At 47.0% G+C, this 24,526-nt stretch overlaps 1 protein-coding gene across 1 annotated transcript in view; it reads right to left on the reverse strand.

Annotated features, from left to right (window-relative positions):
* The window catches only part of LOC310799213 (plexin-A2-like), a gene marked incomplete at both ends in the record, with an annotated part of 140,279 nt that overhangs the window by 58,599 nt on the left and 57,154 nt on the right, over positions 1-24,526 (reverse strand). Inside the window, 6 exons of the mRNA XM_083661780.1 lie at positions 8,523-8,690; positions 9,151-9,287; positions 14,058-14,175; positions 16,461-16,612; positions 19,621-19,820; positions 21,587-21,683. Coding sequence (XP_083517906.1) covers positions 8,523-8,690; positions 9,151-9,287; positions 14,058-14,175; positions 16,461-16,612; positions 19,621-19,820; positions 21,587-21,683 — 872 coding nt within the window. The remainder of the gene's footprint in view (positions 1-8,522; positions 8,691-9,150; positions 9,288-14,057; positions 14,176-16,460; positions 16,613-19,620; positions 19,821-21,586; positions 21,684-24,526) is intronic.

Genomic DNA, 24,526 nt, shown 5'->3' on the forward strand with positions numbered 1-24,526 from the left:
CCTTTTACCTATTTCAGTTATTTATATATTGTGTTATGATGTCAGATATCTATGGCTAAACATAGTCAAAGTTCCAAAACTTGAGGTTAACATGCAGAAATGCTGCCTTTAAGTCAAAAGCCCTCACAGAAGGTGATTAACAGCTGAGCTGAAGGAGAAATTAGTTCTACTGAAAAACAACTAAAACTAAAATGTAAGAACTGCAGTGTGTTAGGGAGTACACATACTGTGACAGAGGACTAAAGAGAGGATTTACTGTCTAAGGAAACCAGAAAATTTCACTTTTGAATAGCTGAAATCAGAGAATTAGGACATTTTCCGTAAAGAAATGTCTCTAAATGATTAATAGATCATCAAAATAGGCAATTAATTTAATATTTGGCAATTCATCTATTAATTGACTAATTGTTGCAGCTCTTTATAAGTTTTTATAAAATGTATTTTCATGTATTTTCAAAATACAAAATACGTATTTGTATCTCAAATACATTTTCAGACAAGTATTTTGTATTTGTATTGTGATACATTTTTTGAGCAAGTATTTGTAATTTGTATCAAAATACTTTATGATGTATTTTCGCCCATCTCTGCTGGTAGTGCTGTATCGTATGTAATGGAGCGACTTCAACGTTCACTTTGGAAACAGGCGAGTTAAATTCACAGTTGAAGACTTGTACTCACTTTGGGTTGAAAACAGGAAAGAACGTGAAGTTTCTTCTTTGTCTTAAAAAGTTTTCACAACAAAACAACTGACTTCTCATGCGCGGGGGACGCCCCGGCGACATTAAACAAGCACACCCAGTGCAGAGAAGCAGTGGAGCGGAGGAGGGGGAGGAGGAGGCTTCCCTGAGTCTGAACTGGGTGCGCTCGTAAGTGGACTTGGTTTTTATTATTAAAACGGCCAAAATGTAATTTTTTAAACCGATAATTAATTACGATGATCCGATGTAGAAGGCTCAGAGGTCGATGGGGGGGTCGGCCCATCACGATGGTCGATGACATCGTCCATCGTGCCAACCCTCATTTCCACAGAACTAAAATAATTTTGTCCAAGGGGACATGAATGCATGATTGGCTGCAAAGATGTTGTGAGAAGACATGTAAAGACAGACATAGGATCCATTAGTATATTGATTACAACTAAGTGTCACAAAATGATCAAATGATCGTACATGATGAGAATCTTTATTTGTCACAAACACCGTGGCATGCACACACACACACACACACGACGACGATCTTCTGCATGTTATGGAGGAAACCCAGGGGAGCACGGGGAGAACATGCTAACTGCACACAGAAAAGCCCTTTCGACGAGATAGCCCACCTGGGCAGTGGGCACTGGGGACATGGGAGGAGCACACCCTCAGTGCCCCGGCCGCCGGCGGGAATCGAACCCAGGACCTTTCTACCTGTGAGGCGACGGCGCTACCACCGTGCCCGCCTCTCTGATGACATCACTCACACACTGATGACAGTTACTTGTCTAAATAAAGACTCTGAAGTAGAAGTACTGATTCAACTTGTTTAATCAAGTAAAAGTAAAGAATTACAGGCTCTGAAATGTAATCATGTATAAAAGTAAAAAGTATTTTTTTAAAGCTAACTGAACCTCACGTCATATTAAGATAAACACAATTTCTGGGGTGGGGACTCTGGAAACAATGAACCGAGCACACACGGACACACTCCAATTAACGCTCTCCAAGTAGTAGGATTGGCTACAGGTGGTGTTATGCTGATGGTATATAGTCTCTGGTCCTGGATTTGTTTGGAACACAGTCACTGAAGAACTAAATCTAGGAAATTAAATAAATCAACTGACAGCCCTTCAAGTCAGTTTTGGTGGAGCACGAAGTCCTTCATCACTTGTGTTAGTGGTAGGGAGTGGACTTGGTTCAGGCCATGTGTGCCCAGTGCTTGGCGGATCCGGATCCGACACACGTGGGCCAGACTGTGAGGACATCTCTTGGCCTCCAGAAAGACCCTGAGAGCGTCGGGATCCGCCCTCTCCTCCAGCAGTGCCTGCTTTGTGGTCACCAGGGCCGGGTCAGCACCGTGGTCCAGCAGCAGCTGGACGAAGGCCATGTTGCACCTGTTAAGCAGCACCTCCTCCAGCAGGAGAGAAGCCACGTCACGGGTCAGAACGCCAGCAGCCTGGAGCAGCAGGCGGAAGCATTCCAGGTGGTTGTGTGCAGCACTGAAGTAGAGAGGGGTGCATGAGCCGTCTATGCTTCTGTTAGGGTCGGCCCCGGCTTCCAGGAGGATCCGGACACAGTCCAGCTGGTTGTGTGCAGCACTGAAGTAGAGAGGGGTGTATGAGCCGCCTATGCATCTGTTAGGGTCGGCCCCGGCTTCCAGGAGGATCCGGACACAGTCCAGGTGGTTGTGTGCAGCACTGATGTAGAGAGGGGTGCGTGAGCCGCCTATGCATCTGTTAGGGTCGGCCCCGGCTTCCAGGAGGATCCGGACACAGTCCAGGTGACCTTCGAGCGCAGCACAGTTGATAGGTGTCCAGTTATCCTTGTCAGCTAGGTCTACCTGTGCTCCTTGTGTGATCAGGTAGTCCACACAGGCAGCATGACCCGAGCAGGCTGCGTACCCCAGAGGGGTCCACCCCTCATAAATACACTGCTCATTGATCTGCCTTCTGAAGTGGTCTTCTTGCAGCAGGCTCCTCAGTGTGTCCAGGTCTCCTGCACAGGCGGCATCATAGAGCTGTGTGTCATCATGTCCTGCTTGAACAGCCATTCCTTCAGATGTGTCACTGTACCACACTGACTTGTATGCTGTGTCTCAAACAGAAGGTATTATCAGTGTTGCCAGGTGGCAAATGTTGAATTACCTGAGGGTCAAAATGATCGTTTTTGGAGGGAAATTATCGTACGCGAGCAGTGGCTTCTTCTTTCCGGCATGCGTTCTCCACCACTTATATAGCTTCAAACCCAGAAGGATTTATGACATCACTGATGACATCACAATCCCTGATTTATGACATCACTGATGATGTCACAAACAGACACAGCCCGCAAAATTGTGACTAACCACCCCACCGCCCCCCACTTAGGCAATTTTAGAGTTGCTTTTTACTGTTAAAGTACATTTTACACCAGTAAGTATTTCCACTAGGGTTGTGCGATATACCCGAAATACCCATCGTGATTGTTTCACAGTCAAACATCGTGATTGTCGATGGCATCTTCATTGATGCCATCCGCCGCTGCAATGCACGTTAACAGCAGGACAGCTGAGCTCTTCATGAGACCGACAGGCAGGCTACTACTCCTGCACAGAGCCAGGCCACTCAAGCAGCGGCAGCAGCAGCAGCTACTGCTGTATTTCTCTCTCAACTCTCTCCAGGCTCCTCAACTCTCTCATTAGGTTCAAAAGCCCACGCGAATCTAACGTTATATATCCGCCAGTAATTCTGTCAGTTTTCTGCCAGCACACACGTTGTTGATCAGGATCTGTAACGTTAACGTTATTTGTTTTGCGCCGTTCAATATTGCTGGTAGTGCTGTATCGTATGTAATGGAGCGACTTCAACGTTCACTTTGGAAACAGGCGAGTTAAATTCACAGTTGAAGACTTGTACTCACTTTGGGTTGAAAACAGGAAAGAACGTGAAGTTTCTTCTTTGTCTTAAAAGTTTTCACAACAAAACAACTGACTTCTCACGCGCGGGGGACGCCCCGGCGACATTAAACAAGCACACCCAGTGCAGAGAAGCAGTGGAGCGGAGGAGGGGGAGGAGGAGGCTTCCCTGAGTCTGAACTGGGTGCGCTCGTTTAATGCCGCCGGTGCGTCCCCCACACGTCACGGTAAGTGGACTTGGTATTTTTTATTATTAAAACGGCCAAAATGTAATTAGAACAGATAATTAATTACGATGATCCGATGTAGAAGGCTCAGAGGTCGATGGGGGGTCGGCCCATCACGATGGTCGATGCCATCGTCCATCGTGCCAACCCTCATTTCCACAGAACTAAAATGATTTTGTCCAAGGGGACATGAATGATTGGCTGCAAAGATGTTGTGAGAAGACATGTAAAGACAGACATAGGATCCATTAGTATATTGATTACAACTAAGTGTCACAAAATGATCAAATGATCGTACATGATGAGAATCTTTATTTGTCACAAACACCGTGGCATGCACACACACACACACACACACACAATGACGATCTTCTGATGTTATGGAGGAAACCCAGGGGAGCACGGGGAGAACATGCTAACTGCACACAGAAAACGCCTTTCGACGAGATAGCCCACCTGGGCAGTGGGCGCTGGGGACATGGGAGGAGCACACCCTCAGCGCCCACAGCATCCCGGCGGGAATCGAACCCAGGACCTTTCTACCTGTGAGGCGACAGCGCTACCACTGCGCCACCGTGCCCGCCTCTCTGATGACATCACTCACACACTGATGACATTCCTACGCTTGACATGCAATTGCTCGAGTGACATCACTGATGACATCATCTGTGACATCATCATCCAAGATTTATTTGTGACATCATCGGCCACGCCTGTTGTGCATTATAACTAGCCTGTTTTGAAAATGTAAGGAGTAGAAAGTACAGATATTTCTGTTAAAATGTAGGGAGTAAAAGTAAAAAGTTGCCATAAAAATAAATACTCTGTAAAGTACAGATACCTGAAAATCCTACTTAAGTAGGCTACAGTAGCAAAGTATTTGTACTTATAACTTCCCATCTCTGACACACACACACACACACACACACACACACACACCACACCACACACACACACACACACACACACACACACACACACACACACACACACACACACACACTTATGTGACAAACAACACAAACTGCAGTTTCATCATAATTTTCAGTGGAGTGACGACTGCAGAGAAATCAATCGGTTTCAGTTGCAAACCAAACAATTTCCACAGGAAGTGCATTAAAGCATGAAAGCATACAGTGTGTTTGGGGAGCGAGCTAGCATGGCAGCTAACTCTTTGTTACTGGATAGAAGAGTCCGATCAAACGCGTGAACCAGCTGGTGGCTACTTGATATTCCTCCATGAGTGCGGTGAGGCTGGCATATAGCAGGTGGTGCCTGTGTTGACGTGGCTCTGTTAGATGTGATGGAAAGAAACAACAGGCTGTAGATAGACTTTGCATCAGCTGTGCTGCGCTGAGACTGAGCTCAGGGAAGCTTTAGTGTGTGGAGTGTGGAGTTGGAAAGTAGAACGAGACGGCTAGAGAGAGAGAGAGAGAGAGAGAGAGAGAGAGAGAGAGAGAGAGAGAGATAGAGAGACTGAGGAGGAGAGTGAGAAAAAGAGAGGGAGACGTGGGGTAAAAAAAGAGAAGAGAAGAAAAAAGGGCAGTGTAGTCAGCTTGAGAGAGAGAGAGAGAGAGAGAGAGAGAGAGAGATGATCCCTCTCACACTTCAAAGGCTACCTGAGCTGATGGGGCCACATGGTGGGACTGTGACACCCAAGATGACAGCTCTGATTGCAGCTCCATAAAGCTCCTCCTGTCTCGGCTCGAGGCTGAGGGCCAGGGTGCATGTCTCTGTCTCCAGGCTGAGGGCCAGGGTGCATGTCTCTGTCTCCAGGCTGAGGGCCAGGGTGCATGTCTCTAGGCTGTGGGGCGGCTGTGGCTCAGGAGGTAGAGCAGGTCGTCCACTAATCGGAAGGTTGGTGGTTCGATCCCCGGCTCCTCCAGTCCGCATGTCGTAGTGGGCAAGACACTGAACCCCAAATTGCTCCCGATGGCTGTGCCAGCACCCTGCGTGGCAGCTGGCCGCCCTCGGTGGGTGAATGGCTGAATGTAGGCACATTGTAAAGCACTTTGGATAAAAGCGCTATATAAATGCAGTCCATTTACCATTTACCATTTAGGCTGAGAGCCAGGGTGCATGTCTCTCTGAACCTCCTGTCTCCAGGCTGAGGGCCAGGGTGCATGTCTCTGTCTGTAGGCTGAGGGCCAGGGTGCATGTCTCTGTCTCTAGGCTGAGGGCCAGGGTGCATGTCTCTGTCTCTAGGCTGAGGGCCAGGGTGCATGTCTCTGTCTCTAGGCTGAGGGCCAGCGTGCATGTCTCTCTGAACCTCCTGTCTCTAGGCTGAGGGCCAGGGCGCATGTCTCTGTCTCTAGGCTGAGGGCCAGCGTGCATGTCTCTCTGAACCTCCTGTCTCTAGGCTGAGGGCCAGGGCGCATGTCTCTGTCTCTAGGCTGAGGGCCAGGGTGCATGTCTCTGTCTCTAGGCTGAGGACCAGGGTGCATGTCTCTGTCTCCAGGCTGAGGGCCAGGGTGCATGTCTCTGTCTCTAGGCTGAGGGCCAGGGTGCATGTCTCTGTCTCTAGGCTGAGGGCCAGCGTGCATGTCTCTCTGAACCTCCTGTCTCTAGGCTGAGGGCCAGGGCGCATGTCTTTGTCTCTAGGCTGAGGGCCAGGGTGCATGTCTCTGTCTCCAGGCTGAGGGCCAGGGTGCATGTCTCTGTCTCTAGGCTGAGGACCAGGGTGCATGTCTCTGTCTCCAGGCTGAGGGCCAGGGTGCATGTCTCTGTCTCTAGGCTGAGGACCAGGGTGCATGTCTCTGTCTCCAGGCTGAGGGCCAGGGTGCATGTCTCTGTCTCTAGGCTGAGGGCCAGGGTGCATGTCTCTGTCTCTAGGCTGAGGGCCAGGGTGCATGTCTCTGTCTCCAGGCTGAGGGCCAGGGCGCATGTCTCTGTCTGTAGGCTGAGGGCCAGGGTGCATGTCTCTGTCTCTAGGCTGAGGGCCAGCGTGCATGTCTCTCTGAACCTCCTGTCTCTAGGCTGAGGGCCAGGGCGCATGTCTCTGTCTCTAGGCTGAGGGCCAGCGTGCATGTCTCTCTGAACCTCCTGTCTCTAGGCTGAGGGCCAGGGCGCATGTCTCTGTTTCTAGGCTGAGGGCCAGGGTGCATGTCTCTGTCTCTAGGCTGAGGACCAGGGTGCATGTCTCTGTCTCCAGGCTGAGGGCCAGGGTGCATGTCTCTGTCTCTAGGCTGAGGGCCAGGGTGCATGTCTCTGTCTCTAGGCTGAGGGCCAGCGTGCATGTCTCTCTGAACCTCCTGTCTCTAGGCTGAGGGCCAGGGCGCATGTCTTTGTCTCCAGGCTGAGGACCAGGGTGCATGTCTCTGTCTCCAGGCTGAGGGCCAGGGTGCATGTCTCTGTCTCTAGGCTGAGGGCCAGGGTGCATGTCTCTGTCTCTAGGCTGAGGGCCAGCGTGCATGTCTCTCTGAACCTCCTGTCTCTAGGCTGAGGGCCAGGGCGCATGTCTTTGTCTCTAGGCTGAGGGCCAGGGTGCATGTCTCTGTCTCTAGGCTGAGGACCAGGGTGCATGTCTCTGTCTCCAGGCTGAGGGCCAGGGTGCATCTCTCTGTCTCTAGGCTGAGAGCCAGGGTGCATGTCTCTGTCTCTAGGCTGAGAGCCAGGGTGCATGTCTCTGTCTCTAGGCTGAGGCCCAGGGTGCATGTCTCTGTCTCCAGGCTGAGGGCCAGGGTGCATGTCTCTCTGAACCTCCTGTCTCTAGGATGAGGGCCAGGGTGCATGTCTCTGTCTCCAGGCGGAAGGCCAGGGTGCATGTATCTGTCTCTAGGCTGAGGGCCAGGGTGCATGTCTCTGTCTCTAGGCTGAGGGCCAGGGTGCATGTCTCTGTCTCCAGGCGGAAGGCCAGGGTGCATGTATCTGTCTCTAGGCTGAGGGCCAGGGTGCATGTCTCTGTCTCTAGGCTGAGGGCCAGGGTGCATGTCTCTGTCTCCAGGCTGAGGGCCAGGGTGCATGTCTCTGTCTCTAGGCTGAGGGCCAGGGTGCATGTCTCTGTCTCTAGGCTGAGGACCAGGGTGCATGTCTCTGTCTCCAGGCTGAGGGCCAGGGTGCATGTCTCTGTCTCCAGGCTGAGGGCCAGGGTGCATGTCTCTGTCTCCAGGCTGAAGGCCAGGGTGCATGTCTCTGTCTCCAGGCTGAAGGCCAGGGTGCATGTCTCTGTCTCCAGGCTGAAGGCCAGGGTGCATGTCTCTGTCTCCAGGCTGAAGGCCAGGGTGCATGTCTCTGTCTCCAGGCTGAGGGCCAGGGTGCATGTCTCCTTTAGGGCCTTTAATACCGGTAACTAGGCATTACAGCACTCATGTGTAAAAAGGTAAAAAAAGGCACGCACATCCAAACGCTCAAGGTGCAGGACAGAAGTGCAAGTGACCACAAGCGTGTGACGTTTCGGGGCAAAGCCCTTCCTCCGACATGAGACAAGTGCAAAGGCACACCCCTCAAATACCCTTGCAGGGGTCACCTGACCGATCATGTGATACATACTGTAGATACACCGTAAAAGCACTCCTGTGTGTCACACCCCCCAAACACCTGGCAACTTTCATTCTTTACCCACTTTTCATCCATTTTAGGGTCACAGTGAGCTGGAGCCTATCCCAGCATGTATTGGGGCGGTAGGCAGGGAAGCACCCTGAACAGGTCGCAGGTCCATCATAGTGCTCTGATAGACAGACAGACGGCAGTGTATTGTGTTACCTGGTGATGCTCCACTGGGGCTCGATGCGCTGGACTGTGGGGTCCTCTATGTACTCAAAGGCCAGACTTCCAGGAAGCTGGGCCCGGTCCACGCTCAGACTGACCCGCACCGGCCCGGCACCGCTCATGGACGGCGCAGAGAAGCACACGATCTCCGACACGGTCCTCCTGGTGGGAAACACCAACGGACGGATTCAAGGACATACTTTCTGTGGTTCCGTGGTTCCACTGACACCTGCGGACTGGCACCGGGCACGCGGACGCCGACACGGTTCCACGGTGGAACACGGTCTGGTGTTCCACACATGGACGGCGGAACCTGTCGCACAACCTCTCTTCAAAACTAGCGTTATGAAGAGTTGTTCGGGGTGCAAAACTCGGCATAACACGTCCTCCTCCTCGCGCAAGTGGAACGCAAATTGACACTTGCGCGAGGAGGAGGACTGCTGCTCCTGCAGGGAAGGCGCGCAAACCAGTGCGAAAGCGCAAAGAGCAAATAGCGCTTGTACAAACTCTTTAAATAGAGTTTGATAAAGAGACTACAGAAGGCTATGTAGCGACCACTGTGTGGGAGAGACAGTGTTACATTTACCTTATGAATAGGAGGGTAAAGCAGTATTGCACTCACCTGTACAGCTCACAGGTTTGATTACCAAAGAGGACATTGACGGTGCTGCCAGCGCCCAGGTTCTCCCCGACAATGGTGACCTTGGTGCCCCCAGACTCTGGTCCTCTGCCTGGGGTCAGCGCCAGCATCGAAGGGGTCTGCGGAGGACCAGCATTCATGAATGTTTCATTCGACACGGGTCATACACAGGCTACACCGTCTTGTTAATTGTCTGATTCTGTAAGGCACCGTAAAACTGGCAGAAGAAGAATTAATATGAAAAAGGAGGGCCAAAGAGCTTCTTTGAAAATATAATATAATAAAATAAAATAAAATAAAATAAAATAAAATAAAATAAAATAATATAATATAATATAATATAATATAATTATATTATATTATATTGTAGCGTGTTGGGGGTAAGTGAGGTTTTCCCAGCATGCTCAGAGGCAATGTGTTCATGAACATAATGTTGAAGTAAATTGTGCTCTAATCATTGATTCTGAAAGTGAGGTCTGGGGCTCCTTGTGGGAGCTCCAGGGGGATCCCCAGCAAAAAGGGGGATCATTTATATTCACCATAATTCCATCCATAAGTAACACAATGACAGAATGTATGAGTATTTTGGTCATGGGTTTCATACACTTTCTGTAATAAAACATCTATAAAGCAAACATCTTATCAGATGGGGGAGAGCCTGGGACAAAATCTTATCAGATGGGGTCCGTGGTCTAATTTGGGTCAGTTTAGGGGTCCTTGAGGTGAAGAAGTTTGAGGAGCACTGCTCTCACTCACCCAGAGTTTATCTGAACATGGTCTCGTGTTACTGTTCTTCTTCACACCAACTCTGCAGCGTTCATGTTAGCTTCCACAGCATGTTAGCTTACACAGCATGTTAGCTTCCACAGCATGTTAGCTTACACAGCATGTTAGCTTACACAGCATGTTAGCTTACACAGCATGCTGTTATGAGAAGTAGGGATGTTCATCAATTATCGAAAATCGATAATCGATCGTTAAGGATTGGAATCGATCCTGTGGCATTTGGATCGATTTTTTAATTATTAATTTTTTTTTTTTTTTTTTTTTTTTTTTTTTTTTTTTTTTTTTTGTGGACTAGGTTTGGGTGGAATTCGTTCCTCCTCGCCCCACTCCATTGCACAGCCGACTAACGTGAGGTGGAGCTTCATATAGTCTCTAGTTTTCTGGCTGGGCACGGGCCTTTGTGCCAACAAAACTGTTTTAAACATGGGAAATTCACACCGGCATGCGCCGGGGACAGCAGTGTTGGAGAGGAGACACATTGAAATAAAGAGTTCATTGAGGAGAACACGTTGTCTTTCGTATTTTCTGCCATAGGCATTCATTTTGTAAAAAAAAAAAAAAAAAAAAAAAAAAAAAATATTGAAAATTTTCTAAGTATTAATAAAATCGATGATCGATAATTGATCGTTAATATTCAGCGATTATCGATTTTGGAAAATTTTCAAAATGAACATCCCTAATGAGAAGGCATGTTACACCATGAGGGGAGTGATGGGTGCCATGTGTAATGACGCCCCCCTGGAGGTGTGTCCGGGTAATGACCCCCACCCTTCCCCGTTACAACATGGAGATGTGTTCTTGCCACTGCAAACCCTTGGCTTGCTGCAATCTAATATGACATGAAAGATTTGATTTCAAATCAAATGGGTTTAATGAAGTAGATCCACACATCAGCAAGGATATAAAAAAGAAGAAGTGCATCTTCACACAAACAGAAATGTGTCTTGGCTGCAGTACAGCTCTAAGCGTTTCCTCTCTATTCATTAACCCTAAAGCTGCCGTACAGCTCTAAGTGTTTCCTCTCTATTCATTAACCCTAAAGCTGCAGTACAGCTCTTAGTGTTTCCTCTCTATTCATTAACCCTAAAGCTGCCGTACAGCTCTTAGTGTTTCCTCTCTATTCATTAACCCTAAAGCTGCAGTACAGCTCTTAGTGTTTCCTCTCTATTCATTAACCCTAAAGCTGCCGTACAGCTCTTAGTGTTTCCTCTCTATTCATTAACCCTAAAGCTGCAGTACAGCTCTTAGTGTTTCCTCTCTATTCATTAACCCTAAAGCTGCCGTACAGCTCTAAGTGTTTCCTCTCTATTCATTAACCCTAAAGCTGCAGTACAGCTCTTAGTGTTTCCTCTCTATTCATTAACCCTAAAGCTGCAGTACAGCTCTTAGTGTTTCCTCTCTATTCATTAACCCTAAAGCTGCCGTACAGCTCTTAGTGTTTCCTCTCTATTCATTAACCCTAAAGCTGCAGTACAGCTCTTAGTGTTTCCTCTCTATTCATTAACCCTAAAGCTGCCGTACAGCTCTTAGTGTTTCCTCTCTATTCATTAACCCTAAAGCTGCAGTACAGCTCTTAGTGTTTCCTCTCTATTCATTAACCCTAAAGCTGCCGTACAGCTCTTAGTGTTTCCTCTCTATTCATTAACCCTAAAGCTGCAGTACAGCTCTAAGTGTTTCCTCTCTATTCATTAACCCTAAAGTGAAAGTGATGCACACAGTGTAAAACCATTACAAACACCTTCCTCATCCAAGCCACTTCTCACTGATCTCAACTTGAAACCTCCTCTTTAACTCACCTCCTCCCCTCTTTAACTCATCTCCTCCCCTATTTAACTCATCTCCTCCCCTCTTTAACTCCTCTCCTCCCCTCTTTAACTCACCTCCTCCCCTCTTTAACTCATCTCCTCCCCTCTTTAACTCATCTCCTCCCCATCATCTTCATCTCCAGTTCCTCTTTAACTCATTCATGGCCAAAGACGTCTTTGACGTGTTATCAGGAATAGCCCAGAGGGCCAATGACGTGTTTGACGTGTTTTTGTTTTTATTAGGGCAGCGCGTAGTTCAAAGACTTCCCCAGCCTGTGACATGTTATCAGGTCCCTAGCCTCAAAGGCAAGCCGACAACACGCGATCAAACACATACCGCAGCTGTTGTAATGAGCAGGAGGAAAAACAGAAAACAGAGAAACGCGCTTCCTTGTAGAGAGGAGAAACGCCATTGAAACGCCCCTCGGCGCGCTGCACTGGTCGCCTTGCTGTAGGGCAGAGCGAGAAAGTAATCCAGAGATGTGAGGAATGAGGAAATGATGGATCAGTTTGACGGGTAATCCAGAGGGTGGTGAGGACGTGTTGAATAGCCGAGGGGAAAACGAGAACGATCAAACGGCAGGGAGGATAGGACAGGGAGACATGGACGAGGACGGGTGGACCAGAACAAAACAAAATAAACACATGAACAGCTAACAATAAGGCGGGCAGAAGCGGCAGTCACAGCAGCAGACGCCAGCAGTACTCAGACCCGGAAACAACGTAACGAAGATAAAAGGGGGATCGTGTGTGTGTGTGTGTGTGTGTGTGTGTGTGTGTGTGTGTGTGTGTGTGTGTGTCTGTCTGTCTGTCTGTCTGTCTGCACACTCACTCACACTGAGTAAACTGTATTGTTGAATGTAAAAAAAAGCACTTCATGTATATATATACATTATATATATATATATATATATTTTTTTTTTTGTCATTTGTGTCATAATGAATAATATTTACATGTCTGATGTCAATACAGTTCAAAATAAAAGAATTGAGAGCGAGTTCTGCCTGAGATTGTGTCGTTTACAAAAATGGCCTTTTCTCCTGTTTGTCTTCTCAGAGAGACCTTTTTGGTGAAAACAGGGTGTATATAAATGGCTATAAGTAGAGTACAGAACATGCTAAAAGCTCACTTTTTTTTTCCTGGTGAACCCAGAGACGTACATCTTCATTTTGAGGTATTGCAAATCACTTTGGTGCTAATAGATAATTTACTGTGGGTCTTGAAAGATGACCAACAATTATAAAAATCTTTGGCCTGTGCTAAATATTGGCAGTCCTAAACTGGCCATGAATGAGTTAACTCATCTCCTCCCCATCATCTTCATCTCCAGTTCCTCTTTAACTCATCTCCTCCCCTCTTTAAATCTCCTCCCCTCTTTAACTCATCGGGCGGCTTTAGCTCAGGAGGTAGAGCGGGTCGGCCAATGACGCAAGGGTTGGCGGCTCGATCCCCGCTCCCTCCCAGCTGCTGTCGCTGTGTCCTTGGGCAAGACACTTAACCCTCCTTGCTCCCGATGGTGTGTAGGCACCCTGCGTGGCAGCCTGCCGCCATCGGTGTATGAATGGGTGAATGTAGACTATCTACTGATTGTAAAGCGCTTTGGATAAAAGCGCTATATAAATGCAGGCCATTTACCATTCATCTCCTCCCCTCTTTAACTCATCTCCTCCCCTTCATCTCCAGTTCCTCTTTAACTCATATCCTCCCCTCTTTAACTCATCTCCTCCCCGTCGTTCTTCGTCTCCAGTTCATGCCTGAAGCAGTTTGAATAGAACATGAGGGATCCTAGCTTTCACCTGGAGTCACCTGGTCAGCCTACAGTACAGCACTTCATAGAAAGACAGGGTTCCCACAGCTTCTGAAACATCAAATTCAAGGACTTTCCAGGCCCAATTCCCTAAAGTTCCATGACCCAACACAGCATCATGTAGCTTGACACACGGATCAAGGTTCATTACCGTTACAACAATGAGAATGTTCATAATGAGAACTAGCAGGCTTTATAGAAGCTCACAGACAACACGTAACAAGAGAGAGAGGTTGAATGTTTGAACACATTTCAACTGTGCTGTGTTCAACCTATTTACTAACATTAAGTTAAAAAAAATCTAAAGAACTTCAATTTCTATTCTTGCACAAAATATATAAATTCAAGCATTTTCATTGATCCATGTCTATTTTCCAACACTTTTTTTTGACACATTTTTAAAGACTTCAAGAACCCGTGGGAACCCTGGTACTTTCCACACTTCCCTGGTGTTTCAGAAGATCTGGACGCAGAAAAGAGTTGGACTTACCACAAAGGAGTAGAGTTGGGTGGACTGCGTGCGGAGCTCAGGTCTGCATTCACCAACACACAGCTGGACCGGACCGGGCGCGCTGCCCTCAGGTGCTGCAGCCATCTCACATACAATCCTGTCAGAGAACACACGCACGCACGCACGCACGCACGCACGCACGCACGCACGCACGCACGCACGCACGCACACACACACACACACACACACACACACACACACACACACACACACACACACACACACACACGCACGCACGCACGCACACACACACACACGGCCAGGGGTGAATGTACATAGCCTGTTACCGTGAAAACCATCCTGATCATGTGACCTTCACCCGGTCACTCCAGAGATTTCCAGAAATTAGAATGTAACCGGGCCAATCGGGGACTGTGCGCCATAGTTGACAACGTAACCCGGCCAATCAGGGATGCCGAAGCAACGAGCATTAACGTTAACATTGGTAGAGTCAACACAGCCATAAGTGCAGTTATTACAGAAATAGACTCAACAACAACAATTAAACAATTAAACAAAACAACACCTAAATTAAGAACTTATTGTCTTATAAAAAATACTTATGAAGTAGAAAAATATGTTGAACAAAATCTACCCAAAACACAAAGATCTCTCTGTGGCCCAGCTACGCTCAGGTACCTTGCCTCTTGCCATAGAGACAGGCAGGTTTAGCGGTGTACCTGAGGATCAGAGACTTTGCCTGTTCTGTGATCTAGAACAGATTGAAAATTAGATTCATTTTATGATCTTCTGTCCTCTGTATGATGAATTTAGACATGTGCTTTTTGAGAAAATGAGCATGTTATTATATAATGATTTATTTTATTTGGACGATTACAAAAAACTCGAATTATGTTTTAGAAAGGGAGCATTCCATAGAGCCAATTTTATTTCTAAAGCCTGGGGAAAGAGAAAAAATCTGCTGTATATTTGATTTGAGTTCTATAATGTGTATATGTTCGTGCATATGTATGTATGCTAGTATGTATACAGTATGTATATGCATACATACTGTGTGTATATGTATATATATGCATACATACTGTATGTTTGTGTTGAATTGTTTACACACCATGCAAGATTGTTGTTTTTAGTGTCTTATAAGCCCATGCGGGCTGGGCCCCCTGTGTGCATGACACTTGAATAAAATATCTATCTATCTAAACAAGTATGTACAAGTACAGTATGAGACAGAGTTTCTCAGCGGAAAAACAAAAACAAAACGACAAAAAAGACGGAAAAAAAACGCGAGTGGATTTGGATTGGATTCGGCGACGCTGATTGGCTGAAGGAGCTGTCTGTCGAGGCAAGTACTCCCGCCCACTGAAATCAATGCGGGCGGCCAGACTGAATTGAAATGGAATGTGAGGTCACGTTCGAAGGATGAACATGCAGGCATAGGAACAGACCGGCGAGCAATAACACACATGCACACACACACACACACACACACACACACACACGCACGCACACGCACACACACACGCATGCACACACACGCACACACACACACACACACACACACACACACACACACACACAGCATAATAACTCTACTGTATCACATTTGGTATCAGTTGGGAAAATGGCCTCTCCTGGCCGATGTGATTGAGGCAGACTCTCATCCAAGTTGTGGGTCAATACTGAAGGCCCTCTCTGTCCCTAATGGGAAACCTATAACAGCAATATAACACGCATGATAAACTACTGCCTCCCCGTCTCCGGGCACCATCGCGCCACCCACCATTACCTCCCCGTTACCATGACAACAGACGGGGTTTCTTCAATAAATCAGCATCGCCTTGTCAGGTCAATAAGATAAAGTGCGCCATGAATAAGTCATTATAGCGACTGACCCCACGCTGGAATTAATGGTCGTAACAGCTGTAAAGCTATGTTTTAACGCACGGTCGTCGTAAGCGCTGAATGCACTGCTCAGCGGAAGAGGCTCTCCGCTCTCCGCTACGATAAGTGCTCGCAATGAATCCTCCCTGCCCAGACCTTCTTCTTCTCTCCATACATCACCAGAGTTTTCCAATTTTCTGCTGGCATCTTCTCTTCTGTGCTTTTTTTTTTTTACAAGCATATAAATAAAGTCCCTGCGGCCACGGCCCAATCGCATCGCACGCTGAGAGGAACACATGGCTAACAGATTGTCCCTCCTCCAGTCTGCAGCACGCGGCGCATTTCAATTACAGCTGTGTCCCACGGACTCATAATAACGACGACGACGACAAAGACTGTCTCTTGCTTTGGCTCTATGCACTGTACAGTGTGTGTGTGTGTGTGTGTGTGTGTGTCTGTGTGTGTGTCTGTGTGTGTGTGTGTGTGTCTGTGTGTGTGTGTGTGTGTCTGCGTTGGGAGAGGGGGGGTCTCTCTTACTGCTCTGCGGTGATGTATCCCTCCTCGTGGGGCGTGCACTGCACCCCGCCCACCTCCACGTTCCCCTCCAGCTCGGAGAAGGACAGGCCCAGGTTCAGGCCCTGGATGGTGACCAGGGTGCCCCCCTCCACAGGCCCGGCCACTGGGCTCACCTGCATCACAAAGACAAAGGGAAGATGGGAAGATAATTAGGGAAGATAGTAAGACGATCGACGACAATTGACGCCACATTTGTAATGCACTTTTTTTTTTTAAAGCCGATAATGAGCTTTTATGAAATATCACACATCACTCAGTCAGTGTTGTCCACCGCCATGTGACTGAGGTTCCTCCATGACCACAGCTACATAAAAACAGTCTGTAAACCCCCCCCCCCCCCATTTCATTGCTCAAAAAACTTTGTTGTTAAAGGACGGCTTTACCGTGGGGAATATGAATATATATTAAATCTCACGCCCCTAAGGTTTTCGAATCCGTTGAAATTTTTGAAATTGGTGCTTCCCTGCCTGACCTATCAACCATCTCTCACATATTTTTCGGGCCAGCCGACGCGTTACACGTCATCTGGCCCGAGTCCGCCTTGCGGAAGTCGAGCGCCTATGAACTACAAGTGTTGTGAGCCGTGGTCCCGCCTCTAGAGGTCCTCCACGCCCCTTCAGAGGTCTCGAAGAAAAGCAAAAGGCAGCCATCTTGTTCAACCGCCTAGCCTATGGTAGCTAGGTTAGCTTTCCATAGCTCCTTGCAAAGAGACCATTATCTCTGGAACGGAAGCACGGACAGACACGGGACTGGCGGCATTGGAAAGCTCGTCAAATTTTACATCTAGTAGTAGGTGCGTTGAAGTAACGAAATCAACGCTGAGCAATGTACCCGATTTTACAAATTTTTACATGAATTAGTCACAACATCAAACTCCTACAAAAATGCCTTAAAATGCATGAATTTTTTTTTATGAAGACATCTCCGGACATATATACTACCGTTTAAATTTGGTGCAATTTGGAGGCAATTTTTTTTTTTATGTTTTGTAATTTTTTCTTCTTCTACTAAATCTTTTTATGTCGAAGCCTTCTTCTTCTTCGACTTTTATGGCGGTTGGCAAGCATATATGTGCATTACCGCCACCTACTGGAGTTTGATATCAGCCAAATGCCTGAGGGGTGGGCCTGGAAACGAAGGCCACGCGAGCCCAGTGCATTGTGGGAAATGTAGTATTTCGGGTGCCCGCACCCGCCCCTCCCCTCCACCACCCCCCCCCCTCACACAGAGTGCATTTCTGGTGATATCTCTGGCGGGAAACAACCAATTTCAAAAATTTCAACGGATTCGAAAACCTTAGGGGCGTGAGATTGAATATATATTCATATTCCCCACGGTAAAGCCGGCCTTTAACTGTTTACTGTCCAACTCTTCATTCATGTAATGTACCCCAGAGGTTTTCCTACTGTTGAATAGTTGAGGTGGGTCACTTAAACCACCCTAAGCACTTTAAGGGCTAACCTTAAAAAATAAAATAAATAAATAAAATGCATTTTTATGGGTTTCCATGGAGAGTCCCATGATTTAAATGCTCTTTCAGAGATTGTGTTTTAAATAAAATTAACAACATATCAGCTGTTTGCTGCTTCACAAATAGCAGCATATTGGCTTCAGAAGCCTACATTGATAGAACTCACCACATAACCGTTTCTATTAAATCTAAGTTCTATTTTAGTGAGCAAACAGTATTAGTATTGTTTACCTCAACCCTGCAAAATACACAATCTCAATAGTGTTTATTCAAGAGACATTGAAATACACAATTATATATTTCAAATCAAAGCACAATAAATTATGCATGGCATCACCAGGCCTTTGAGAAAGCTATTGAGGACCGTTCCGGTGGAAAGCGAGCCATGCCAGCAGGGAAGCTTCGGACCTGCAGAGCGGGCAGCACCGATGCTGGAGCAACACTCCCTCCCCTCTCCTCTCCTCTCCTCTCCTCCTCCCCTCTCCTCCTCTCCTCTCCTCTCCTCTCCTCCCCTCTCCTCCCCTCTCCTCCTCTCCTCCCCTCTCCTCTCCTCTCCTCCCCTCTCCTCTCCTCCCCTCTCCTCCCCTCTCCCCTCCTCTCCTCCCCTCTCCTCCCCTCTCCTCTCCTCCCCTCTCCTCCCCTCTCCTCTCCTCCCCTCTCCTCCCCTCTCCTCTCCTCTCCTCCCCTCTCCTCCCCTCTCCTCTCCTCTCCTCTCCTCCTGAAAGGCTGGCGGCTCTTTGAAGTGCGAGCGCCTTGCTTCTCTGTGTCTGACCCACTGGGCCTCATTCAGGAGACTGAGCCACATAAAGGATCCATAAGGATCCTGATCCGTTCAGCTGTCAAACACTGACTGTACGGAATTCAGACAATGTGACATGAAATGTGAGGCGGTCTGAGGTCAACAGGAAAGCTGCCAGGTGACATTGATAGAATGAGTATTTGTTGCTGATATTTACAGATGATATCCAACAAAGTGTGTTGGCACAGTACCCAATTGGTGATAGGGGGTTGGAGAGGCAGGGGGCAAAAACTTGAAGCTTCACCTCTTCCATTGAAGCCAACAATTGCTGTATTGTTAGTTCCCGAGACTACGAGATGAGTGTGTGTGTGTGTGTGTGTGTGTGTGTGTGTGTGTGTGTGTGTAACCTTCCCTATTCGTGAAACTACTGATTCACTCGGTTAAGTATTTAGAAAACCAAGGAGAACATACCATTTTATGCAATAAAAGTACAGGTGTTTGTATAATTTAAATACACTGTAGCTTACTTCTAAGCTCGGTGGTTGCTTGAGTGACTGACTGACTGAATGACTGACTGACTGAATGACTGACTGACTGACTGAATGACTGACTGACTGATTGACTGAATGACTGACTGACTGATTGAATGACTGAATGACTGACTGATTGAATGACTGAATGACTGACTGATTGAATGACTGACTGACTGATTGAATGACTGAATGACTGACTGACTGATTGAATGACTGACTGACTGACTGAATGATTTACTGACTGACTGATTTACTGACTGACTGATTGAATGACTGACTGACTGATTGAATGACTGAATGACTGACTGACTGATTTACTGACTGACTGATTGTCTGAATGACTGACCGACTGGACGACGGAGGAAGAAGCCAACCGACCTCAGTGATGCGTGGGTTGGTGCACCTGACGTTGGTGGCTGACAGGTGCAGCCAGCGGCTGGCGTAGGGGGAGATGGGTGAGCAGTGCTGCCTCATGGTGCATCTGCCCTCACCGCTGCACCAGCCACACTGGAACTTCCTGTCGGCACGCAGACACATGCCACAGCTGTCCCGCTGAGCGCTGCACTTGTAGAGGTGCACTGTGGGATAGGCGGTCAATCAGGTCAATGAAAACATCCAGCTATTTGAAATGACACTAGTGGATTGTATTGAAATGATCAAAGAAAACAGGATGGCAGTCTGATTAATCACTTACATACTTTACTACGTAAACGGAAACCCTACAAAGATCCAGAGCTGGGTCTAATTACTGTATTTGGACCAGCAGGGGGTGCTGTTGCACCTCCATCGACCGATCAGATGTTCGCAAACATTGCTTGTGTACTCGCAGTATCTCAAAAATAGCTGAATAGGATGAGGTAAAGCCAAGACGTCGTTCAGTCAATCTCATGAATAGCATGTGTGTGTGTGTGTGTGTGTGTGTGTGTGTGTGTGTGAGAGAGTGTGTGTGTGTGTGTGTGTGTGTGTGTGTGTGTGTGTGTGTGTGTGTGTGTGTGTGTGTGTGTGTGTGTGTGTGTGTGTGTGCGTGTGTGTGTGTGTGTGTGTGAATTCCTTCTCCAAAGCATGAGGAATAAGGATGCCCAAATAATCCAATAAACTTGTCTTTGAAGTGTCTTGCTGCTGTGTTCTCTCTGCTGTATCTGCTCATATAAAGCTTACTTCAATCCTGACTGATTCAACTTCACAGCCCTACTGTGTCTATCCTCGACTGTGTGGATGTTATGAATGCACAACCCAAAATGGCAGCTGCCAAACACACAACACCTGCATGAAGAGATTCACCATGTGTCCTTCCAGTTTTGATAACACTCGTTCGCTATTGTGAACTTTCTCTCAAGGCCCTTTGGGAGCCTTGAAGTGCTCTTTATGACCTGTCAATCCCCCCGTGTGGAGTGAGGAGTGCTTTAACACTTCTCTCTTTATGACCTGTCAATCCCCCCGTGTGGAGTGAGGAGTGCTTTAACACTTCTCTCTTTATGACCTGTCAATCCCCCCCGTGTGGAGCGAGGAGTGCTTTAACACTTCTCTCTTTATGACCTGTCAATCCCCCCGTGTGGAGTGAGGAGTGCTTTAACACTTCTCTCTTTATGACCTGTCAATCCCCCCCGTGTGGAGTGAGGAGTGCTTTAACACTTCTCTCTTTATGACCTGTCAATCCCCCCCCCGTGTGGAGTGAGGAGTGCTTTAACACTTCTCTCTTTATGACCTGTCAATCCCCCCCGTGTGGAGTGAGGAGTGCTTTAACACTTCTCTCTTTATGACCTGTCAATCCCCCCGTGTGGAGTGAGGAGTGCTTTAACACTTCTCTCTTTATGACCTGTCAATCCCCCCCGTGTGGAGTGAGGAGTGCTTTAACACTTCTCTCTTTATGACCTGTCAATCCCCCCCGTGTGGAGCGAGGAGTGCTTTAACACTTCTCTCTTTATGACCTGTCAATCCCCCCCGTGTGGAGCGAGGAGTGCTTTAACACTTCTCTCTTTATGACCTGTCAATCCCCCCCGTGTGGAGCGAGGAGTGCTTTAACACTTCTCTCTTTATGACCTGTCAATCCCCCCGTGTGGAGCGAGGAGTGCTTTAACACTTCTCTCTTTATGACCTGTCAATCCCCCCCGTGTGGAGCGAGGAGTGCTTTAACACTTCTCTCTTTATGACCTGTCAATCCCCCCCGTGTGGAGCGAGGAGTGCTTTAACACTTCTCTCTTTATGACCTGTCAATCCCCCCCGTGTGGAGCGAGGAGTGCTTTAACACTTCTCTCTTTATGACCTGTCAATCCCCCCGTGTGGAGCGAGGAGTGCTTTAGCACTTCTCTCTGAGCCGGGCACTGATGGATGGGCAGAGGCACACCTTTAATCTTCTCGGGATTGTCGATGATGAAATTGCCGTTCCACACGATGGAGAGGTCCACCGCCAGGTCACTGATCTTCACTCCCTCGTACATGTACTGAAGAGAGGAAAGAGGGAGGCGGAGGGAGGGAGAGAGAGAGAGAAAGAGAGAGAGAGAATAAAAAAAGAAATTGAGAGAGAGAGAGGAGGTAAAGTGAGAGAAGGAGAGAGCAGCAGAGAGAAGAAGCTTTTAGCCTGTCACTTCTATCATGGGGAACTGCTCCCTGTGTCGTTTCTGTTGGCCGATCATCCACATCTGAAGAATATGGCCTTTTCACTGGAGCAGCTACGGTACGGCTCGCATTCAAATATACTTTGTGTGATTTGCACTTTGCAACAAGAAAGAAAAGTGACTGGAGCACACGAAATCAGTGGAGTGGAGGCTTTTTTTTTTTATCGTTGTAAATGTGTCTCCACTGTTTGACTCTGAAGAAGACGCTGCTCGCGTTGAAACGTTCATTTTTGTACCTTATTAAATTTCGTTTGCCAGTGATTTCGTGTGCTCCAGTCACTTCAACTGTTTCCAGTATTCTGTCCTCCTCTGAGAGCACCCACCTCCCTTTGTGGAGGGGCTGTAGCCCAAGAGATTCCTTCTACAGATCTATAATAGTCCCAAACCTGATCATTAAGCTCCATGATGTTAGAGGGAGTCATTTTCCTGTCCTTTCCCTCCATCGCACAGCTGATTTGTTCTACTGCGCTAACTAATGATGCTGCCTTCAAGTCGGCTCGTGTTTTACCGTGAAATTCGTGAATACCAGAACGCGAGTCGTGTACACGACATGCGTGGCATTCAAAGTGGTCACATGGTACGTCCAGTTTTTTACACTCTTCCTAAAATACATAAGAGTTGTGTGGAACCAGTACCTGGCAGGCCCATTGTAGCGGGCACTCAGTCCCTTACAGAACCGATTTCACAATACCTAGATAAACATATTAAATCACTGGTGTACCTACTTCCGTCTTATCTGAAAGACACTACAGATTTTCTCAACAAATTAAATTCTATACAAAACATCACTGAAGGCAGTTTTTTGTGCACTATGGATGTAAACAGTCTGTATACTAATGTGCCCCATACGGAGGGTTTGGAAGCTCTTACATATTATTTGGACACAAGACAGAACCCTACACCCCCTACTGGTTTTCTAGTGGACTTGTGCAAATTAATCCTGAACAGAAACTATTTTAAGTTTGAAAAAGCGTACTACTTACAATGCCAGGGGGTTAGTATGGGGAGCCCGTGCTCACCAAACTATGCGAATCTTTTCATGGGCAAATTTGAAGATAACTTTGTTCATCAGAATAACCCCTTTCGGGCCTTTTTTGAGTGTTGGTTCCGTTTTATTGATGATGTATTCTTTATTTTCACTGGGTCTCTCATCCAATTAGAAGAGTTCAAGTTATATATTGATTCCAGATTACCGGTACCTTCTATAAAATTTTCGCTTGAATATAGCCTTGATTCAGTGTCCTTTCTGGATGTTTGTGTGAAAAAATCTGATCTCCTCTTGACCAAGGTCTACAGGAAAAAGACAGATAGAAACAGTTTTTTAGACTTTACTAGTTACCATCCCCCCAGTCTGAAAAGAGGTTTACCGTATAGTCAGCTCTTAAGGGTCAGAAGAATTTGTAATCGAGACACCGATTTCGATGAACAAGCTGCTGAACTGTGTGCTCGCTTTAGAGCGAAAGGCTATAGTAACAGTGTTCTGGATAACAGCCTCCAGCGGGTTAAAAACTTGAATAGAGAGGACTTATTGGTGCCTAAAGCCTCCTCTGCCCAGAGCTTTAATATGGTTTGCGCCACAACCTTCTCTCCGGTGTCCCATGACATCAAATCCTGTGTGTTAAAACACTGGCACATATTACGTAGTGACCCCCAGGTGGGCCACGCCTTTGTTAAACCTCCTCTGTTTGCTCATAAACGAGCTAAAAATCTGAGAGATGTACTAGTTAGGGCGGACTGCTACACACCCCCCCTCCATTTTTTATCTAATTTACCTAACGGTAATTTTCCTTGTTCCAATTGTATTCACTGTAATGCCATGATTAAGGGTGCTTCCTTTTTACACCCACACTCAGGTAAGAAATTCTTCATCAAAAGTAGGATTTCCTGCAAAACTAAATTTGTGGTGTACCTTTTGAAATGTCCCTGTGGCCTCTGTTATGTGGGGAAAACCATGAGGGAACTTAAAGTTCGCATTTCTGAACATAAAAGTAATATTAGAAATAAAGAGGAAAAGTCGTCTGTAGCCAGACATTTTAATTCATTTGGACACGATGTGTGTTCTCTTAGGTTCCAGGGGATTGAGTCTGTTGGTCCCTTAAAGAGGGGCGGTGACAGAGACAGGGCCTTACTACAAAGGGAGGCATTTTGGATTCATTCCCTTCATACAGAACATCCTAAAGGCCTTAATGAGGAGCTACTTCTTAGCTGTTTTCTTTAATATTTTTTCTTATTTTCTATTGGTGTATTCTCAAGTATGTAATTATGATTGTACTGAGAACATTAGGACCCCTGTGCCTGTTTACTCCATGTATGGCTAACCAACCTCCTACAGTAACTTGTCACTAGAGCCCCGTTGTAAGTTCTGGTATGATCATGCTCATTATATACAGAGCCTTATTGTGAAGCACTTCCGTTTGGGAGGTCTTTATACAACACTTGTATTCTTAACTTTTCTATGTATTATTCTAAATGTATTATTCTCAATGTGTTTCTTTTCTTACTAAATAGTGCCTTGCCTCTATTCGGTATAAGGCACAAAATGTTTTATTTTATTTTTCTAATTGATTGTACTTCCGGCATGACTGTATTTAGCCGTCTTTTTTGCCTGACACAGCACAACGCTGAGGAAGGTCTTTGACTGAAACGTTCGTTGCTGCTGCCCAGGTGTA

Source organism: Poromitra crassiceps (assembly GCF_964638095.1).
Source record: "Poromitra crassiceps genome assembly, chromosome: 27".
In the NCBI taxonomy this organism is placed as follows: domain Eukaryota; kingdom Metazoa; phylum Chordata; class Actinopteri; order Beryciformes; family Melamphaidae; genus Poromitra; species Poromitra crassiceps.